At 46.5% G+C, this 15,504-nt stretch overlaps 1 protein-coding gene across 1 annotated transcript in view; it reads right to left on the bottom strand.

Annotated features, from left to right (window-relative positions):
- Positions 1-8,716: 8,716 nt before the first annotated feature.
- The window catches only part of RCBTB1 (RCC1 and BTB domain containing protein 1), a 69,302-nt gene continuing 62,514 nt past the window's right edge, over positions 8,717-15,504 (bottom strand). Inside the window, exon 12 of the mRNA XM_073546084.1 lies at positions 8,717-10,150. Within this exon, the coding sequence (XP_073402185.1) occupies positions 10,010-10,150 (141 nt within the window). The 3' untranslated portion in view covers positions 8,717-10,009. The remainder of the gene's footprint in view (positions 10,151-15,504) is intronic.

Raw genomic sequence — 15,504 nt, 5'->3', positions numbered from 1 at the left:
GAGGGTGGGGAGGTGGGATGGGGTCAAGGGCACAGGTTGTGAGGTGCGATTTGGAGAAGAGGCGATTAAGCTCCCCTTCAGTGATGTTGGAGAGGGAGGTTATGGGGTTTGGGCATTGGTCTGGTATACAAAAGTGGGTGTGGTGGTTGAACAATGAAGACTTGCCTTGCTTGGCCAATCTTATTTTTGAAGTGTGTGGCAAAGTCCTCAGCAGAGATGAGGGAGGTTGGAGGGGACAGTGGTGGGTGGAGGAGGGAGATGAAAGTTTTGAATAACTGTTTGGGATTGTAGGATAGGGAAGATACGAGGGTTGTGAAGTAGGTCAGTTTAGCAGAGGTGAGGGCAGATTTGAATGCGAGTGTTGCCTGTTTGAATGCAGTAGAGTCATCTTGCAAATTTGTTTTCTTCCAATGCCACTCTGCAGCCCTGGACACTTGCTGGAGCTTTAAGAGATTCTCTTAAAAGTATTCATGTAAACATCCAACTTTATAATTCTAAGGTATGCAAAAACAAAACTTGTTTATAACATTCTGTATATAATCATTGTGAGTTTAGAGAAAGAATTCAAGACTTTATATGCTAGTGCACCTACTGCCAGCAAATCATACACAATACAAATTGATAGACAGAAGACAGCTTATGATGACACTGATACCAGACTTTACAATATTATTCAACTGTGAATCCATGACACCAAACCACTTCATAATTTATCCAGCTATATACCAGCCTGATTTGTACACATGAAAAGTCTACACCTGGGCTGAATCTGGGGAGGGGGTGTCTAGTACTTTGATAATGCACCAAACTTGTTTGGAAATGCTGAGCTCTAGAGTCTGCACACAATCAGGGCACGACCCCTGACCTCTGTGATCAATAGTGAATTGGTCAATACTTTTTCCTTTCTTTTCCATAAGACAGTTAACCTTCAGCCTGACATGCAGGGATATATACTACCTAATGTATTTGTCACCAAGACAAAACAGGGCTCAACCTGTGGTTTGGCCTGGGTGACAAGAGCACAGCTAATTATTAACTAGCTTGGACCTTTTGCTGTGAGTTTCAGCAATTCATGCTAGCAGAGGAGTTGTGGCATTGCTTCAATCTTTTTATTTATGCGTTAGTCACATTGCCAGACCCCAGACATTAGACTGTTGATGAAATCTCACAGGTACTCAAGGCCCTGTCTCACATAGAGAGATCGCGGAAACATCACAGATTTCCCCACTGCGATCTCACTGATCGTGCTCAAATGTCCTGGGCCATTTTTTGATCAGTGTCCTGCTGGCCAGCATGCATTTGTGCTTGATGCCATACAAGCGACCTCATTGGCGATGCAGAACACAGGCAGGAGTCATCAGAATAGCTGCTGTGTGACAAGGTCCCAACGACCACCAAGGTCGTTATACGGATCACCACTGAGTAGATCTGTCTGTTTGACAGCTTACTAGCGACATACCAGCAATCTTTACCAGGTCGTATTGTTGTCGGGATCGCTGATGCATAGTGTAATAGTACCCTAAGATCGGAACCAGGGTTATTGCTCAGTGTTAATGTGTCACCCTTCTGTACTGTTCTGACAGCCCTTGTGCAGTATGGTATCACTATGACTGAACATTAGAAGCCCTCTCACTTGGTCAAACAAGATATCCTGACAATTATGGAATATGTCTGCAAACATACAAACAGTAGAGCAGAGAGACAATTAAGGAAATCATGACCAGGGTGGGTTTTTGTTACTAGGACTTAGGGTCCCGTCACACTAAGTGCACCAGCGATCCTGACAACAATACAACCTTGTCAGGATCACTGATGCCTCGCTACATGATCGCTGGTGAGCTGTCAAACAGGCAGATACCAGCTCCCAGCACAAGCACGCAGGTATCCAAGGTACACAGAGGGTATCTAAGTGACGTGTGCGCTTAGTTACCCGATATTTACCTCGGATACCAGCTCCCAGCGTCTGCTTACAGCACTGGGAGCTCGCTGACCGTTGGTCTCCCGCTGCCACACGCAGCGATGCGCGGCTGCCAGCGGGAGGCCAATCAAAAAATGGCCCAGGACACTTCTGCACGATCAGCGATACCCAGCTAGGGGGGGGTCACTGATGCATCACAAAATCAGCAATCTCGCTACCAATCTCGCTGTGTGTGACAGGGCCTTTAGTGACCGATCGCTAATATGTTTGAGTCTGACAGCCAACTGATCTTTCGCAGCATGGAGACACTGGAGGGTTATAGATGAGACATCGTTTTCTTACCCAGCTGGAGGAGCACTCGCCACCCTCAAGAGGTCCGTTCTATGATTGGAGGTAGTGTTTGATGCTGGACATCTCCAAACTTTCATCCTAGCCCCACATTGGGTACCAAAATGTTAGGTCACACGAGATAAGTGTGTTGTCATCTTAATTGTCTGCTGCCAAGTTATATCTTGGCGGTTTACAGCCAGACAGAGAAATTAATAGACAAAGACAATGAGTCATGTCTCAAATGAATTCTGATTATTGGCTGAGGTGTTCAGTATTTATAGATAAGAAAATAGGTATTAGACCTACCGGTAATGATGTTTCCAGGAGTCCATCCTGACAGCACCATGGAGGACATCCTCCTCCTCCTTACAGGGACAGGAAAGCACACGAGAGATTAAAAGGCCATGTCCCACCCCCTTTCCCTCAGTGATTTGACAAGTACCACAAGGTGGATGATGCTAGTAACAGTTTAATGAAACAATCATATTACAGCATATGACATAACATAATACAACATAGTATAACATAACAGGGAGGGAACTACCCGTGCTGTCAGGATGGACTCCTGGAAACATCATTACCGGTAGGTCTAATACCTATTTTCCAGGACGTCCACCTGACAGCACCATGGAGAGTACCAAAGCACCTCCTCAGGGTGGGATTACTGCCTGGAGAACTTTTCTCCCAAATGCGGTTTGTTGGCCAGCTAACACATCTAGTTTGTAGTGTTTGCAGAATGTATTAAGACTAGCCCAGGTTGCCGCTCGACAAATTTGATCAACTGACGCCCCCGCCCGCTCGGCCCATGAGGCCGATACCGCCCTCGTAGAGTGGGCTTTTAAGGAATCAGGCGGGCTGGCGCCTTCAGCCTGGTAGGCATCCGAGATTACTGAGGTAATCCAACGCGCGATGGACGCCTTAGAGGCCTTCTTCCCTTTATTCCTACCTCCAAAAGAGAACGAACAGGTTCGGGTCGACACGCCAACTATTGGTGGCCTCTAGGTATTCTATAACTGCGCGCCTCACGTCTAGCGAGTGGAGCCGCCGCTCCTTCTCATTTCGGGGATTATCGCAGAAAGAGGGTAACACTACCTCCTGGTTCAGATTTCTTGTAGAGGCTACCTTTGGGGTAAATGCCGGGTCTAACCTTAGGATTATACTGTCCTCTCTTATCTGGAGGTATGGATCCTTAGTGGATAGGGCCTGGATCTCCCCTATTCTTTTGGCCGTGGTAATGGCTACTAGAAAGGCCGTTTTACGAGTGAGAGCAGGGATGGCTATCTTCTCACTAAGGGCGAAAGTGTCCGAGCAGAGGAACCGAAGTACCAGGCCCAGGTCCCATGGCGGGGTGAGCTGCCTAATCGTGGGGCGCAGGCGCTGTGTGGCTTTTATAAACCTTATCACCCAGGGATGTGCAGCTAACTGATAATTGAAGAAGGCGCTCAAAGCTGAAACCTGGACTTTTAGAGTGCTGGGCTTGAGGCCTTTATTAAAACCTGCCTGCAGGAACCCTAGTATGTTAGGGAGATCAGGGGTGCCTGCCACGAGCTCGGACCTGCCACCCTCCAGACAGAATCTTTTCCATATCTTCCGATAAATTGCCGACGTCACCGGCTTCCTGCTGGCCTGTAGGGTGGATATGACCTGCTCCGACAATCATTTTGCCTTCAGGATGTCCCTCTCAGGATCCAAGCCGATAAATGGAGTCTTGCTGGGTCCGGGTGGTGGATCGGGCCCTGGTGGATGATGTTCTCCCACAGGGGCAGTTCGACTGGATCTTCTACTGCCATGGCTCCCAGAAGGGAAAACCAGCTTCTCCTCGGCCAGTATGGCACTATCAATATCACTCTTGCGTGGTCCTCGCGTATCTTTCTGAGCACTGCCGGTATGAGGGCCAGTGGTGGGAACGCATAAGAGAGGGATTCTCCCCAAGTCTGACTCAGGGCGTCTACGCCTTCTGGGTGGTCCATCGGATTTAGGGAGTAGAATCTGAGAACCTTCGAGTTCTTCCAGCTTGCGAAGAGATCTATACTGGGGGTCCCCCAGCGCTGACAAAGCTGGTCGAAGATCTCTACGTTCAATTCCCACTCTGTCGGGTGGATCTGTTGTCTGCTCAGGTAGTCTGCCACTTCGTTTTGGGAACCCTCTAGATGTACCGCGGTCACGGAGCGAACTGTCCGTTCTGCCCACGTGAATATCTTTTCCGCCAGTGCCTGTAGTGGTTGATGTCTGGTTCCTCCTTGGTGTTTCAGGAATGCCACTGTCGTTGTATTGTCGGATAAAATGCGAACATGACGACTCTTTAGTACCGACCGGTTTCTCCGCAACGCTTCCCAGACCGCGAAGAGTTCCTTGAAATTGGAGGATCTGGCCTTGATGCTTGCTGGCCACTTCCCCTGGAAGATCTTCCCTTCTATGTGGGCTCCCCATCCCCACGCACTTGCGTCTGTGGTGACTACCACGTATGGAGAGGTTGTCCAATGCACGCCCACCTGAAGGTTCCTGGCCTGTAACCACCAGCGAAGGGACTCCTTTACTCGTCCTGAGAGCCTTAGGGGTTTGTCTAGCGATGCCCGACTCCTGTCCCACCTCGCGAGAATCTCTCTTTGTAACAGCCCCGAGTGGAATTGGGCCCAACGGACGCACTGGATGCAGGCCGTCATGAGGCCCAGGACCTCCATTGCTTCCCTTATGGAGCATTGACGCTTCAACAGGCCTCTGGTTCTGGCCTGAATGGACTTCTGCTTCTGCTCGGGTAGCCAGGATATTCTGTCGGCTGAGTCTAGGAGGACTCCCAGGAATACCTTTCTGGTGTCTGGTGTGAGGTCCGACTTCTCCCAGTTGATCACCCAGCCCAGGAACTCCATCACAGTAGTTGTTCGGATCCTGTCTCGGATGAGCGCTTCTTTGGATCTTGCCACCAGTAAGAAGTCGTCCAGGTACGGCACAATCACAATACCCTGATCTCTCAGGTAGGCCACCACCTCTACCACCAGTTTTGTAAAGATCCTGGGAGCTGAGGCCAGCCCGAATGGAAGACCCTGGAACTGGAAATGGCAGGTCCAGGCTGGTGAACTGATCGCGAACCTTAGTAGGCCTTGGGATGAGGGATGGATAGGAACCTGATAGTATGCCTTTTTTAGGTCTAGGGTGCACATAACTGCGTCCCTGTCTATTAGAGGAATTGCAGATCGGATTGATTCCATCCGGAACCTCCTGTATCTGACCCAAGCATTTAGTGGCTTCAGGTTTATGATGGTGCGGGCCTCGCCGGATTTCTTTGTGATTGCAAACAGGGAAGAGTAGTGCCCTTTCCCTCTTTCTGACGGTGAAACTGGTATTATGACCCCTGAGTCTAACATGTCCTGAAGATCCGACCACATTGCGGAGTCCTCCCGGACGACAGTGGGGGCAATATATCTGTCGGGGGGAGGAGAATAGAGCTCTATCCTGTAACCTTCCCTGATGGTTCTGAGGACCCACTGATTGTTGGTGACTCGTGACCAGTTTGCTGCAAAGTGGCGAAGTCTCCCCCCAATGCCTATGGCGTCATTGTCTCCTCGATCTAGATGTCGATGCAAATGGGGGACCTCTGTTCCTCCCACTTTGGCTGAAGGAGCCTTTGTAGGAGCTTCTATTAGACCTCGCCCAGCCCCTAAACTCTGAATGTCCTCTGAAGAAGGAGCCTCTCCGAAAGGACTGGGACCGCCTGGGCTTTTCTTCCGGGAATCCCTTATTCTTATCGGACACCAGCTCAAGGATATTATCCAGGGCTGGACCAAACACCCTCAGACCCGAGAAAGGGATGGCACATAACTTTGCTTTAGAAGGGTTATCCCCCGACCAGGATCTAAGCCAGACTGCTCTCCGGGCCGCATTAGAGAGGGAGCTGTTTCTGGCCGCAAACCTAACTGATTCCACCGACGTATCCGACAGGAACGCCGTGGCTGATTTCAAGAGAGGAAGAGATGCTAGTATCTCTGACCTCGGGGTCTTGTTGGTTAGGTGTTCCTCCAACTGCCCCAACCACAGGAACATAGACCTAGCCACCGAGGTGGCTGCTATGTTGGCTCTAATCAGGGCCGCCGACATCTCCCATGCTCTTTTTAACAAGACGTCCGCCTTTCTATCCATCGGGTCTCGAAGACCGGATGAGTCCTCGGCTGGGATAGCCGTCTTCTTAGTAACTTTGGCGACTGGGACGTCGATCTTAGGGACTTCTTCCCACGCCCGAGTTTCCTCGGGATCGAAGGGCAGTCTATTTTTAAAGTCTCGGGAGAGTGTCAACCGACGCTCTGCTTCTTTCCACTCCTCCAGGATCATTGCTTTGATGTGCTCGCTTACAGGGAACACCACCTGTTTGCGGGACACCAGTCCTCCAAACATTAAGTCCTGTCTGGACTGTGGCTTAGGGACTTCTTCCATCTGCATGGTATTTCTGACCGTGTGTACCAGCTCGTCTGTATCCTCCAGTCTGAATAGGTACTTTCTGTTCTGCTTCTGACTATCCCCCAGGATCTCGCCTTCTTCCTCCTGATCTGAGTCCCGGAAATCGGATTCCTCGCTAGGGCTCGCCTCTGATACTGGGACTGGTTCCCACCTCGGACGCTTGCGACTTGGCCCAGGGCTGGGGGATCGACGCCGGGTTGTAGAGGCCTGAATCTCTTCCCTTATCAGCGACCTCATTTCGGAAAGTAGAGATGGCTGTTCCTCGCCTATGACCCTGGAGGTACAGGGACCGCATAGGGTCTTGCTATAGGTGTCTGGCAGCTTTACTCTGCACACCGGACATCTGACTGATTTGGAGGTGGCTTTCGCCGGGTCCTTCCCCGAGGGGGACTCTGCCGGGGTTCCCTTTTCCTGATAACATAAGGGGCACCTCATCAGATCTGGGCTGTGGGGACGGGTGGGGAGGGTGGTCTGCGCTATGCGCACTTACCCCTCCACCAGATGCAGTGTTGCCTTCCATCCTGCTCCTGGCGTCCGATGCAGTCACACAGCCTGGAACGACCTGTGACGACTCTGGAGAACGCTGTGGTCCAGGAGCGCGCGCGCCCTGGATTTGAAACCGGCGTCTGACGTCACCAGATGTGACGCTGGTAAGCCGCGCCTCCACTTCCTGCCGGGCATCTGCGCTCGGCGCGTGCAGGGAGCCGCCTCCCCGCCTGCTATGGCGCTCCGGCCTCCAATGCCCAGCCGTCGGCGTCGTCCTGCGGGTACTCGGCGCGCCGCGGGGCCCGGCCCGCCTGGTCTGCAGCCCCGATTGCGCCCACTTCTGTCGGTGCCCGCACGGCCAGCCGCCTGCGGGGAGCCGACCCGTCCTGGAGCAGAGAGCCCCCCCACCGGGAGGAACTGCTCCCTCCAGGAGCGTCGTCCTGCTCCTGGCCTTTGGAGCCGAGGGACTCCCCACCGGGAAGTTTCGGCCCCGGGACCTCTTGACAGGGGAAGGATTGGACCGGCCGCACGATCCCCTGGGCCCCTCCGGTAAGCTCTCGCGTGTCCCTCCGTGCAGGGACAGAAAAAACACTGAGGGGAAAGGGGGTGGGACATGGCCTTTTAACCTCTTGTGTGCTTTCCTGTCCCTGTAAGGAGGAGGAGGACGTCCTCCATGGTGCTGTCAGGTGGACGTCCTGGAAACAAGGTGTTTTTCCCCCATATTGCCTTATCTAAAAATTATTGCTAATGGTTAACCAATTAAGGTCAAGCTGACAGCTGTGGCACACAGCAAATTAATCTTTGGTTTATATCAGGAAAGTGGAGAGTGAGGGTATGTGCACATGCTGCGGATCCACAGCAGTTTTTGCTGCAGTGTACAGTACCATTATAACCTATGTAAAATGAAAACCGCAGTGCAGACACCACGGAATTTTCCATGCAGGTTTTCTGCGGTTTCAAAACCGCAGCATGTCACTTCTTTGTGCGGATTCCGCTAAAGTTTGGCACCTGCTCCATTACAGGTGTCAAACCGCAGGGGAAAACTGCAGGCTAAACCGCAGGTCTTTTGACCTGCGGTTTTCATCAAATCCGCACGGAAAATTCCGCAGAGCAGTCCGCAGCGTGTGCAAACACCCTCATACTCACCGTTACAGCATTCATTTTTTATAAGCTCAGTGTATTAATCATGTCACAATGAAGGTTTATGCAACTTTTTGACAAGCATGAATTCGAGAACACAAGCACTCCATTCAATACATATTCAGCATAACATCCACGATTTGTATATCTTCATAATCATATCCTTAACAGTATGATTTCAGTGCATGTTGTGATAATGCAGGGGGACACTGTTCTACAAGGTTACACTCCCACCAGTTACTGTTTCTGCATTCTTGACCCTATGCTGTGCCATTTTACGTTGTTAAATATTTTGAAGTCTTGAACATTTGTATGATTCAATAAAAAAAACCTCTGCTCTTACCTTGTATTTACAGGATTATAAAGTAGCTTAATGGATACTTTTCAGCTTAATCAGATAGAATAATGCTTTATTAAAAAATGCCTATACAGTAAGTAAACAAATAACTGATTGCTGTACAAGGCAGTGGAACAGTATCTGCCCTAGGCACTTTATTTAAATATGCCATAATGGGTGCAATATAATACAAACATGAAAAGCAAACAAAACAGACGCATTACAAATTAAAACTTCTTGGTCATTTCCAGTTCTCTCTGCAATTGCTCTATTTCCAATAGATCTGTCTACTCCATAATTCACCATTCTGATTCCATGGCGTCAGTCATTAGATATGAAAAATAGGCTCTAATGGCATCTGTCAGTAAGATTAACCCTCCTAAGCCGTCTATATGGGCACACATGTCATAGCAATAAATCAAAATCATTTGATAACTGTGATTAGAGGTCATTTGAGAAATTCAGGTTTTCCTTTAGCAGAGATGTGTCCAGCCCAAACACCCCTTATATTTAAAAAAATCTCTGGCGGTAGATTCTCAGGGAGATCTGTGATCCACCCATAGGTCTTAACAGCTCATTTAGAGATAAGAAAAACATGAATTTCCCCATAATGAGATATTGGATCAGAGAGGCATCATGTTATTCAGCTTCCCATTACCTGCATGTCCATGTAGACCGCTTAGAAGAGTTGGTTCTACTGATAAAAATCTAAGACCATGCCATATGCTATTAATGATGAAATGAAGTTTCCGCTGTAGTGCCTTAACTGGTCTAGCATTTCAAATATTAAGTGCAAATTAATATAGAAGATAAAAAACTGTCTCCATACAGAAGATTGTCAGAACTAAAGATGAGCAAAGATATATGAAATACATCCAGTTTGGCCACCAGTTTCTGCTGGATCTGGGCAGCATTCACAGCTGTGTCGGCAATCCTCGGTACTTCTGGGCTTACCAGGCCTCCGCCATGTCATGTGAGCTTTAAGCATCAGAGGCACCCAGGATTCCAGACACAAGATTCTCAAAGGGGGGGGGGAATCCTGCTCTGAAAGACTGAACCCCAGATGGTAGTTTGAATCCTTTTGCCCAATGAACTGAACAAGACCATATCTGCAGCCTGTGCCACATTCAGTAAGTACTTTGGATTAAATTAAAATGGCTATCCTACATTTCTCCACAAATCTAGAGTAAGCTATATACAAAAAAATATCCTAAAATGCAAGTTTTATTCTGATCCTTCATTTGAATAGTTAACATACTTGTGCTACTTAATTATTTTGGATACAGTTAAATTAATGCCCAACTTTGAATTAAAAATACAGAAATATGGCCTATGCAGAACCAATAATGTCAGTTCTTAAATCCTCCACATTGTCCAGCCTTCACAATAAAGTCCTTAAGCAGCATGCCATCCATTTGCCAAAAAGCCATAGTCTGCGTCACTCCTGTTAGATGATTGACACAAAATTTGAAACAAAAATCTTCCAAATCCTGGAAGAAAAACAAACTCAAAATTAAATTCATAGTCAAACTTTAAAAAGTATTTTCTGGATGTGTGAGAAGTCAGCAGTCACTGACTGCAGAATGTCAAATGATGCCAATAACTCCCTAGTGCTAGCGGTCACATGGCTGCATGTATGCAAGTTATATGTTTGTGGTCACACGACTACTAGTCTCAGCCAATGTGATGCCAACTGGGAGGAATGGATTGACACCTACCCTTCCCTCAAGAGGTTTGTTAGAGACCAGATTTAAAAGGATTTATACAATGATGGGCAAAGGGAACAGCCTACAATACAGGATTCGAGTGTGTGGAATGGCAATTTACATAATTACATCATGATTGCATAACCTGCGCCCTGTGGGCCACATGCAGCCCACATTTCCATTCTTTGTGGCCCCATCAGATTTCTCAGAGGTCAGTAACGCTCAAACTACAGGTATTGCTGCACTCAATGTATGGTCATCTTGATCACTTTTTCTTTACTGCCAAGAAGTGGAGCTGAGAAACCTGTGTACAGTAGGGGAAGTTCCAGATATGGAACCCAAATGTAATAGATTATGGAACAGATTCTTCTTGAATGGCCAAGTCAGTCACCTGATCGCAACCTAATTGAGCATGCATTTCACTTGTTAAAGACTAAACTTCAGACAGAAATGCCCACAAACAAACAGCAACTGAAAACCACCGCAGTGAAGGCCTGGCAGAGCATCAAAAAGGAGGAATCAGTGTCTGGTGATGTCCATGAGTTCAAGACTTCAGGCAGTCATTGCCAACAAAGGGTTTTCAACCATGTACTGGAAATGAACATTTTATTTACAATTATTAAATCTGTCCATCCAATTTTAAAGGGACCAAAAGTAATTGAAGTGTTTAGGAGTTTCAGCTCCTTATCAGGTGCCACCCTGTTTCTAATGTAGATACCCTCAAATGAAAGCTGAAAGTCTGAACTTCAACTGCATTTGAATTGTTTTGACACACACATCCAAATATACACCAGAGAAGAGACAGCTGGCATGTAACAATTGGTACAACCACAGGTGTAGAGGAACAAGGCAAGTAAATCCAGCTACCAGGAACATCCATTAACATCCAAAAAGGTTTGAGAAATGTTGTTAGAAACAAATTGCAGCTACACAGTCATTGTAAAAGCAGATGCATTTCAGGCACTGATGTTCTTAATCATTGCAATGACAGTACTTGCTATTTTCTTTTTAGCACTTCAAGACGACTTTTGGGATCTTAATGGACATTCCTGGAAGCTGGATTTACTGTCCTTGTTCGTATCTGAATACACCTCTAAATTTTATGAGGCCCTAGATAGTGTATGCTCACAATTTGGCACTCTGACCTTAAAAGGGAAAAGGTCAGCAGGAGCTTGCTCAGTAACATACAGTGTCCGGTCAGCACAGTTGTACTGATCAAAATGAGACCTGGGTGATTAACTCAGTATTGTGGTTGTTTAATCTTTACTGTCTGTTAATATGCTCGTGCTCTGTGGCGGCCTGTGGGGGGGGGGGGGGGGATGGGGGGTCTTCATGTGGCGCTCTGCTTACATATGCATCTGTAAGGATTTTGACAGGTCACTGATCCCTCACTGACCAGCCCCCTAGTTTACATAGTAAATGAATATAATATATACATATACACACACACACATACATATACACATACACACACATATACACATACACACACATATACACATACACACACATATACACATACACACACATATACACATACACACACATATACACATACACACACATATACACATACACACACATATACACATACACACATATACACATACACACACATATACACATACACACACATACACACACATATACACATACACACACATACACACACATATACACATACACACACATATACACACACACAGAAAAAAAAATCCCCTTCTGCAGGCAGGCACCAGCCGTAGCACCTGCGCTGCAGCATAGTCACATGTGTACTGTCTTTATAATTGTGGCTGAGGTTATCCTGATAAAAAAAAATCCATTTGAAAGTAGCACCCGCCACACCTGTGCAGTAGCAGCTATCAGTGTATACAGAGGTGATCTGATAGCTGCTACTGCGCATGCAGAGATGTTTTTGCTTCTCTAACAAGATGGCACCGCCAGCAGTGCAGGCATAGAAGCAGCTATCAAATCACCTCTACACAACTCTTCCCAGGCTGAACACAGCACTTTATTTATGGAGGTCATATGGCTGTCCAAACGTTGCCTGAACACATCAGCTGGAACCATATTGGGTAATGGCTCTACTATTCAAATGGAGCGTCTTTTCTGGCAATCATCCACATTTATCTACATTGTGTCCCAATTCATTCATTTTCCTTTACCTCAGATTGCTATTTACTAATTAAGCTTTTCTGGTAGCACACCATCAATTGAACTGTTTCTTAGTAAATTGACTGAGTTTGCATTTGCTAACAATTTGATACTTTGATAGTACTCAGTCAAAATTTTGACATCTGTTACTGAGGCAGATTATGTACCTCTATGCTACTGGGGAGGACCATATTGGGTCAGGTTCCTCTAGCCATTTTTGTTTAAATGTTTTTATAGTTTTGGTTATATACTTGTGTCTTTGTTTGTACTCAAATAAAATTATTTTAATGTGATCCCTATCTATATGCATACCCCATTTTCTCGGTTTTCTTAGATGCTACTGTGCAGGTGCCATTTCCAAATGGATTTTTGAGGGATCAGCAACCTGTTAGCAGTCATTATGAATACCTTATCAGAGCACCACATGAAGACCCACCACAAGCTGCCCTAGAGCACGGGCATATCATTAACTCAAAATTGAAAATAAAGATTAAACAACCAGTATAACTGTGCCAACCTGACACTGCACAATCCTGATGACAGGTTCCCTTTAAAAAGGTTGTGCACTGCTGAGCTACATATATCGCATGTTAAAGGGAATCTGTCAGCGGAAGTTGGCGGCCTATGTAAATGGCCTGTGTCCGGTCTGATGTTTCTTTTTTTTCCTCCACCCCATCCGTGGCCCCAGTCCACGATCTTCTCTGGAATTTTAGTAGTTCTACTCCATAGATCGCGCGTGCGCAAGGCAATCTTGCTTCGCACAGTATGCTTTGCCCAACTGCGGGCAACGCCGAAAATTACTGCGCATGTGCCGGTACACTACAGTTGTGGCCAAAAGTATTGACACCTCTGCAATTCTGTCAGATAATACTCAGTTTCTTCCTGAAAATGATTGCAAACACAAATTCTTTGGTATTATCTTCATTTAATTTGTCTTAAGTGAAAAAACACAAAAATAATTGTCCTAAAGCCAAATTGGATATAATTCCACAAAAAAAAAAAAAAAAAAAAAAAGCGGACAAAAGTATTGGCACTGTTCAAAAAATCATGTGATGCTTCTCTAATTTGTGTAATTAACAGCACCTGTAACTTACCTGTGGCACCTAACAGGTGTTGGCAATAACTAAATCACACTTGCAACCAGTTGACATGGATTAAAGTTGACTCAACCTCTGTCCTGCATCCTTGTGTGTACCACACTGAGCATGGAGAAAAGAAAGAAGACCAAAGAACTGTCTGAGGACTTGAGAAACCAAATTGTGAGGAAGCATGAGCAATCTCAAGGCTACAAGTCCATCTCCAAAGACCTGAATGTTCCTGTGTCTACCGTGCGCAGTGTCATCAAGAAGTTTAAAGCCCATGGCACTGTGGCTAACCTCCCTAGATGTGGACGGAAAAGAAAAATTGACAAGAGATTTCAACGCAAGATTGTGCGGATGTTGGATAAAGAACCTCGATTAACATCCAAACAAGTTCAAGCTGCCCTGCAGTCCGAGGGTACAACAGTGTCAACCCGTACTATCAGTCGGCGTCTGAATGAAAAGGGACTGTACAGTCATGGCCAAAAGTTGAGAATGATTCAAATATTAATTTTTACAAAGTCTACTGCTTCATTTTTTTCTAATGGCAATTTGCATATACTCCAGAATGTTATAAAGAGTGATCAGCTTAACAGCAATTACTTGCAAAGTCAATATTTGCCTAGAAAATGAACTTTATCCCCCAAAACACATTTCAACATCATTGCAGCCCTGCCTTAAAAGGACCAGCTAACATCATTTCAGTGATTGCTCCATTAACACTGGTGTGGGTGTTGATGAGGACAGGGCTGGAGATCAATCTGTCATGATTAAGAATGACACCACTGGACACTTTAAAAGGAGGCTGGTGCTTGGCATCATTGTTTCTCTTCTGTTAACCATGGTTATCTCTAAAGAAACACGTGCAGCCATCATTGCACTGCACAAAAATGGCCTAACAGGGAAGAGTATCGCAGCTAGAAAGATTGTACCTCAGTCAATCTATCGCATCATCAAGAACTTTGAGGAGAGAGGTTCCCTTGTTGCCAAAAAGGCTCCAGGGCGCCCAAGACAGACCAGCAAGCGCCAGGACCGTCTCTTAAAAGTGTTTCAGCTGCGGGATCGGGCTACCAGCAGTGCAGAGCTTGCTCAGGAATGGCAGCAGGCAGGTGTGAGTGCATCTGCACGCACTGTGAGGCGGAGACTCTTAGAGCAAGGCCTGGTCTCAAGGAGGGCAGCAAAGAAGCCACTTCTCTCCAGAAAAATCATCATGGACAGACTGATATTCTGCAAGAGGTACAGGGAGTGGACTGCTGAGGACTGGGGTAAAGTCATTTTCTCTGATGAATCCCCTTTTCGATTGTTTGGGACATCTGGAAAACGGCTTATTCGGAGAAGACGAGGTGAGCGCTACCACCAGTCTTGTCTCATGCCAACTGTCAAGCATCCTGAAACCATTCATGTGTGGGGTTGCTTCTCAGCCAAGGGAATGGGCTCTCTCTCAGTCTTGCCTAAAAACACAGCCATGAATAAAGAATGGTACCAGAATGTCCTCTGAGAGCAACTTCTCCCAACCATCCAAGAGCAGTTTGGCGATCAACAATGCCTTTTTCAACATGATGGAGCACCTTGCCATAAAGCAAAGGTGATAACTAAATGGCTCAGGGAACAAAACAGATTTTGGGACCATGGCCTGGAAACTCCCCAGATCTTAATCCCATTGAGAACTTGTGGTCAATAAAGAGACAGGTGGACAAACAAAAACCTTCAAATTCAGACAAAATAAAAGCATTGATTTTGCAAGAATGGACTGCTATCAGTCAGGATTTGATCCAGAAGTTGATTGAGAGCATGCCAGGGAGAATTGCAGAGGACCTGAAGGGTCAACACTGCAAATATTGACTTGCTGCATTAACTCATTCTAACTGTCAATATAACCTTTTGTTACTCATAATATTGTTGCAA

Source organism: Dendrobates tinctorius, unplaced genomic scaffold (genome assembly GCF_039654945.1).
Source record: "Dendrobates tinctorius isolate UK_male_01 unplaced genomic scaffold, ASM3965494v1 ptg000145l, whole genome shotgun sequence".
Taxonomy (NCBI): domain Eukaryota; kingdom Metazoa; phylum Chordata; class Amphibia; order Anura; family Dendrobatidae; genus Dendrobates; species Dendrobates tinctorius.
Note: the sequence above shows the minus strand (reverse complement) of the source record. Positions and strands in the feature narration are given on the sequence as shown.